Source organism: Macrobrachium nipponense, chromosome 19 (genome assembly GCF_015104395.2).
Source record: "Macrobrachium nipponense isolate FS-2020 chromosome 19, ASM1510439v2, whole genome shotgun sequence".
Classification (NCBI taxonomy): domain Eukaryota; kingdom Metazoa; phylum Arthropoda; class Malacostraca; order Decapoda; family Palaemonidae; genus Macrobrachium; species Macrobrachium nipponense.
The window spans coordinates 21,931,713-21,939,212 of NC_061088.1; the positions used below are offsets into that span (position 1 = coordinate 21,931,713).

The window sequence follows — 7,500 nt, forward strand, 5'->3', positions numbered from 1 at the left end:
TATATATACATATATATTATAATATATATATATAATATATATATTATATATATCATATATATATATATATATTCTATTATATATACTATTATATATATATATATCTATATGTATATATATCTATATATATATATATATAATCTTAATCACTTTAGCACGTGATTCATTTATCACACATATCCGCAGGTGAAAAATAAGAGACGGGGTGCTGTAGGTCCTGACCGGTTTCAACTTCATTGCCAAGCCATTGACAAAGGACTGATACATAGTAGTAGAAGTGTGTATGTGTGTGTGTGTGTGTGAGAGAGAGAGAGGAAGGATGGAAATTGATCACATAGTCTCCATTCCGTGCCGCTGCCGTTCTTTTCGTGCCATTTTCACGGCAGCCGTGCATTATTTAAGCGAGTAGTTAACTCGCCAATCTTGCCCCCAGCACGGGATTTTGTAGGAGTGTTCGGTTACAAATACGTTAGGGAGGTCATGATTTCCTCTAATATTTAAGAGATTGTGTTTTTAATTTTCAACAGCTTTGCGTAATACCTCTTTCAAATTATACTCTGGTCGCGATTTTTCGTTTGCTGTCCGCCCTCAGATCTTAAAAAACTACTGAGGTTAGAGGGCTGCAAAATGGTACGTTGATCATCCACCCTTCATTAATCAAACATTCCAAATTGCAGCTCTCCAGCCTCAGTTAGCGATGATCGTGCGTCTGGCACCGCAACAACACGACCGTCTGAGAGTTTCATACAGCGTTATGCCCTGTACAGAAGACTTTTCTTCGTCGTATTTTGTACTAATTTTTATGCGTGCCATTTCTACTGTCGTGAGAGTAGAGCAGATTTAATTATATCAGAGTCATACAGTGTACCTGATAGATTACAATAATAAAAAGAACTAAAGATCATTATCATAATTATTAATTAGTAATAATAATATTATTGCTACAGTTTGCTTTATCTTATCCAAAATTTATTTAATAATAGTTTTCGACAGTTATGGCCCATTAGATCACGTAATATATTCCATGCGGAATATCTTCAGTTACGTAAAGAAAAATAATTGCATTTTCGCTTCTGTTTATTTTGCGTGTAAAAGGACATATGATTTTTCATGGCTCCTTTTCCTCCCCCAACAAGTAATGCGTATTTTTGGTCTTGTCTTCCACATAAAAACTGCTTGAAAACATATTTATATTCCCTCTAAAACTGAAGAATATATCCTATGACATTTTTTTTATTCCAAATGAAAACTTAAACCAACTGCTTCATTTTCCTTTTGTTCCAAAGGAAACTGGGAATAATCCTTTTCATTTGTCTTTCTTCTGCCTGGAAACTATAAATGTTTGCAATATTTTTACATTCCATTTCGTGCCCTAGAAAACAGGAAATAACTATTTTCAATATCCCTTCCCAAAGATAAGAAAACTATTTAGTCTCCATGAAAACTGAAACGTGCCCTCTCCAATTCCAACCGTCCCGCGCCCGGCCGCCGCCCCCCCCCCCTCCTGTTTTTCCCTTAAAAATTGAAAATACCCCTTTTGATTGTCCCCATTCCCCTAGAAAACTGAAAAAAAGGAGTTTATTTTGGGCCTCGTCCCGTTCTAAACGCGAGATCTAACTCTCTATTTTATCCTCTTTCCCCAGCCATCAACAGCAACAATGGTCAAGGGTCGGCCACCATCAGGGATTACATCAGGGCCGGCGACATAGAGGCCCTGGAGGAGGTCGTCCTTCAGGGCCAAGGGACGAAGCTGGTGAATCAGCATGCGACGGACCAGAAGGTCAGGAACTTCCTGAAGACGGTTCCTTCTTACATGGTGAGTAGTACGGTTATTTTTATATTTATTTATTTATTTATTTTAATCTCCCTAATGGGCACTGGCTCCGTAGAGGGGATACACATTACTTAAGGATCTTTGCAGTATCCCTTCGGCCCCCAGCTGTGACCGCTTTCATATCTTTTACTGTACCTCCGATCATATTCTGATCTATCTCACATATTCACCCTCTCCAAACAATTGGTTCATACTGTATCTGCGAGGTTTTCCTCCTGTTACACCATTCCAACATTTTCACCATTTCCCTCTCAGCACTGAATGACCTCATAGTTGCCAGCGCTTGGCCTTCGGCGTATATTCTATATTCGATTTTATTCTGTTCTAATAATGGGCACTGGGTTAGTAAATCTCATCCTAAGGAATTCTTGGAACTACCTTCTCTAAGAAATAAGTAGGCATAATTATCCCCTGTTCTATGGTCAAGAAAAGGTGGAGATTTAAAGTGATAGAAAGTCGTAATTGCTACAATACGGGCTTCCTGGCCAATAAAGAGTTTTGTATGCGAAATGAGAGATAGTTGCTAATGGTGTGGGAAGGATGGGGCGGATTGTTCATGTCGATTGCTGTGTTGAGTTTGTAAAAATATTCATATGAAATTGCAGATAATCTTGTCCTGCAATCAACAGGTATGGGACTGTTGCATTATTTTCCTCTTATGTTTGCCCTCAAATTGAGTCTATGCTTCTATACTTGGACTGAAAATGTGCGTGTAGACTTTCACGACGCACACGAACTTCGTAACTTATTACTTTAGAAGTAGTCATTCGATCATCATAAGAAGTACCATAACGATCTTTATTGATCTGAACGGAATTTAATGCTCGGACCAATGTAGTAGTCCATTACGAAATTAAATTCCGTTATGCGTACTTAGTGTCGGAATAGATTCCTGCGTATGAAATACGTCTCTTTAGGCGCCACGAACGTGATGTCATGTAATTACAGTACTCGGAAATGATTGCGAAACTAGAACAACCAACCGAGTCTTTTTGATCGGGACTTCCATGACTAAAGCACGTTTGTGTTTCGTTTGTGTGGCTTAGGGCATGAAGTAGGTAACTCATTATGGAAGACATGTACTGTACACCTTTCTGTGACACGTATTCTGGATTCATTCTCGAGCATTTGACTTGCTGGTGACCCAATTCAGGGCCATTTGCGACTTGTTCTATATGGCCTTGAGTCTCGGTGACTTGATTTAAGGCAGTGGTTCTTAACCTTTTTATTACCACGCCCCCCCCTCTACGAGTTGGCCCTTCCCTCCACGTCCCCCTTACAGACCTTACAGCTCGTTTGGGTTGCCCCAGGTCCCTCAATGTGAGGCACCTGTAATGTCTGCCAGCAGCTATGAGTAAAATTAACTCCTAGATTTAAAGGAAAATAAAAATAAAAATGAGAAAGAGATGGAGTTTCGAGGGATAAGGAGGAAGGTAAATACCAAACATGATGACCCCAAGGAGTCTAACCAGAGTAGCAGACAACAGGAATCTAACATAATAAGGCGATACTTTTTCATTTTTTCATAAACTTCTGAACATTAGTTCCTCGCACTGGTTAAGAGAATAATGAATATAATTAGACCCTTTTTTAATCTATAGCTAGGGCTCGCGCCTATCCTGGAAATTGCTGACGCCCCCCAGGTTGAGAACCGCTGATCAAGGGTCTCTGGCCTGTTGGCGACTTGTTCTCGGATTTTGATCTACTGATGACTTGATATGGAACCTCTGGTGTGTTGAACGACTTTTTCTAGGGTCTTTAACGTGGTGGTAACTCGTTCTATGGCCTTTGGCTTGTCTATAACTTGTTTTAGGACTACAACATGTTGGCAACTTTTTCTAGGGCCTTTAGCGTGTTCTTGGTTTGTTTTATGGTCTTTGGTGTGTTTGCGACTCTTCTGTGGCCTTTCGCGTGTTGGTGACTTGTTCTAGGGTCTTTGGCATGTTAGTGACTTGTCCTTGGGCTTTTGAGATATTGATGACTCGAGGTAGGTCCTCTAGCGTCCGCGTGACTTGTTCTAAGGTCTTTGGTGTTGATGGTAACTCGATCTAGGGTCTTCGGCATGTTGGTGACTTGCTCTGTTGACCATGGCGTCTTGGTGGCCTGCTCGAGGGACCCTGGCGTCTTGGTGACTTACTCTAGGGATCACGGCGTCTTGGTGACTTACTCTAGGGACCATGGCGTCTTGGTGACTTACTCTAGGGATCACGGCGTCTTGGTGACTTACTCTAGGGATTACGGCGTCTTGGTGACTTGCTCTGTGTATGACGTATTGATGGCTAGTTATAGTAGGGCCTCTGGCGCGTTATTGATGACTTGTTCTGCCTCTCTACTATAATGGTAAATCGTTCTAAGGCCCTGGACGTGTTGGTGATGGTCTTTAGTGTGTTGACGACTTGTAGGTTCTCGGCGATGTTCTGTGTATCGCAACCAGGCGTGGATGGATTTTTGACTCGTCCAGGACCTGTAGGGTTTCGTTTTGGGTCTTTGGACCTGTCCGATGATTCGTTCTAAAGTATTATACGTAATTAGTGACTCGTTCTAAAGTATTAGACATATTTAGTGACTCTTCTTAGGATTTTTTGACATATCGATGACTCATTCGAAGGTCTTGCATCGACAGGAAGAATACGAATGACTTCCTCGAATGCTGCCCCCCAACCCTCCTCCCCCCAATTCAGGTCCACTTCTTTGTGGGTGGGGCTGGGAGGGAGCAATTTGAGGTGTCTCATTGATGACATACTGACATGACACCTTAATCTTTCTCCGGAAGTCCTTCGTGTTATGAAGGGTTGACACGGTACAGCTGGACGGCGGCCGCCCGTAATGACTGTAATAGTTTTTTTGAGTAATAAGAACGCCAGCTGAGGTAATGAAAAGTGTTCGTTCGCTGGTGTTTTTGTTTTATATTGTTATTGTTGTATTATTCAATATCTATTTTTTTGTCAGTCATGAAAATAATATAATTACGATAGCTTAGGCCATACATGTGTGGCTTAGTCAGGATACGGAATTTATTTTGTCTGTTACTTATAATCTTATTATGACTTTGGACTTATAATCTCTCTCTCTCTCTCTCTCTCTCTCTCTCTCTCTCTCTCTCTCTCGATGACTAGTGTGTTTCAGTCTTACATTTGGCCAAAGTTCGACGTCTGATGAATGGTAAAACTTTCGTTAACTAATGTTTTGGTCGCGGTCAGAACAGACCTAGTTCACGCAATAGCATTAGACTTCATACTGCAGGCGTCGTTCGTTATGGCGTTAAATTCGCAGCTTGACGATATTTATTAACTGTATTTCAAAGGAGGCACTCCATTTGTTTTCTTGTTGTGGATTTCGACTTCGTACACAAATCGATAGACTCATGTTGGCGACTTCTTCCTCATATGGTCTGTTTATTTTATATTCCACTCTAAGGTGATAATCCCGTAGGGGGCTAGTGCCATCAGTGCATCTCATGCGATGCACTGTAGGCATTACTTAAGGTTCTTTGCAGTGTGCCTTCAGCCATTAGCTGCAACCCCTTTAGTTCCTTTTACTGTAACCCCTTTCATAGTCTCTTTCTTCCATCTTACTTCTCCAGGCGATTGATTCATGGTGCAGCTACGAGGTTATTCTCCTGTTACACCTTTCAGATCATTTACTGTTTTACCTTCAATTTCTGTTTCAGCGCTGAATGACCTCATAGGTCCCAGTACTTTGCCTTGGGCCTAAATTCTATATTCAGAGTGATAAGTTTTACTTGTTGAACAAAGGAGCATTATATGATTAACGACATTTGGATATGTTTATTGGAATGGAGGTCATTCGGTGCCGAAAGGGAAACTGAGAAAGGTGTGACAGGCTCTTCCATAAGACCTTTCGTACACCCCAACAAGAACAAAAACAAAAACAACAACAAAGTAACTTTTCTTGGTTCAAATTGACAGTTCTTGTGGGGAAATAAAGATGATTTACATCACTGTTGTTCAACTTCGTGATTTGGCCTTAGAATGAGAAGCATTCATGATTTTCAACGTAAAGGAATTTCATTAACGTTTACAAAAGTGGAATCATTAGTCGTCCCTTCCCTGTCACGTTGTGTCGTGGCGCTGTGCTCTGAACAGATAATAATGGCCCTTCTCGAAGCAGAATTGATCCATCGGGTTCATTAATCCTTCCTGTATTGTATAAACGTCAGCAGATGGCGATGGAATTCTCTTCTGTGCTTGAAAGAGCTTGGAAGATTATATATAAACTTAGTATGATTTCACTTATTATTTGCAGCGCATTCAGATAACAGTAACATGCGCTTTTTTAAGACTATCCTCTTATTCTCATATAGGTTAACAAGTCTGATATTGCCTTTGTAAAGCTCTTAGTTTGAAATTATTTTCTAAAATTTACTCACGTTCCTTAATGTGTAGTTTCTCTCAATTTTTTTTTTCTTATTTAATTTTTCTCGTGAGTATTTGAACTAGAGTACGAGTGTAAAAACAAGTGTTACAATAATGTGGTTATATATATATATATATATATATATATATATATATATATCTATAGTCATGTGTAGTGTGTGTATATATATATATATATATATATATATATATATATATATATTATATATATATATGTATGTATGTATGTGTGGGTGTGTGTATATATATATATATATATATATATATATATATATATATATATATATATGTGTATGTATGGGTTGGTGTGTTGTATTATATATATATATATAATATCTATATATATATATATATATATATATATATATGTGTATATTATATATATATATATATATAATTACCTATTATATTATATATATTATATATATATATATATTATCCTGCAACAGTTGTAATAACGGTTCAGGCAGGTGGAATAGAATGGAATGAAATGGAGTGGAATATACAGTTTTGGCCAAAGGCCAAGGACTATGGAGGAAAGATAATATGAATGGAGGTACAGTGAAAGGAATGAAAGGGTCGTAGCTAGGTTCCGAAGGGACGCTGCAAGAACCTTTAGCAATGCCTACAGTGCACGCCGTGAGGTGCACTGACGGCATCACTCCCCTACGGAGGTTTATGCAAATGCCTTTTTATAATCAAGATTGTAGCGCTCCTGTCCTCCTTTCTAGAAACAAATCGATGTTGGAATATTCCGAGGCGACCCGTCAGCCACGAGTTGCGTTCCTTTGAGTCGACACATGTCAGCCACCAGACTGGATCAAGCATTAACGTGTTATTATTGGATTTCACCGTCCCCTAGAGGGTACCCAAAAGGCAGAGGAACGTGATCTATGTTGCCATTCGTTAGGTAATGGTGGCAATTTTTACATCCTTACGCAAGGCTCGTAGAGTAATGGCCCCATGTGGCAAGGGTCAGATGAATTAAGTTTCTTCTACTTCTACGCAAGGATCGCAGAATAATGGCCCCATCTGTGGAAAGGGTCACAGAGAAACTGAAATTCTTCTACGCAAGGATCGCAGAATAATGACTCCCATCTGTTGCAAGGGTCAGAAAGGATCAGAGAAACTGGATATCCTTCTACGCAAGGATCGAAGAATAATGACCCCATTCAAGGGTCAGAAAAACTGAAATTCTTCTACGCAAGGATCGCAGAATAATGAAAGTGCTTCAGTGGCGTGATCTGTATGGTTTTGACTTTCCAACTC

The 7,500-nt window shown here is 39.6% G+C and overlaps 1 protein-coding gene across 12 annotated transcripts in view; it reads left to right on the forward strand.

Annotated features, from left to right (window-relative positions):
• LOC135214834 (uncharacterized) overlaps nt 1-7,500 on the forward strand; it is a 189,618-nt gene that overhangs the window by 27,436 nt on the left and 154,682 nt on the right. For all 12 annotated transcript variants that reach the window (XM_064249308.1, XM_064249268.1, XM_064249243.1 and 9 more), the window contains one exon: nt 1,644-1,816. In XM_064249308.1, coding sequence (XP_064105378.1) covers nt 1,644-1,816 — 173 coding nt within the window. The remainder of the gene's footprint in view (nt 1-1,643; nt 1,817-7,500) is intronic.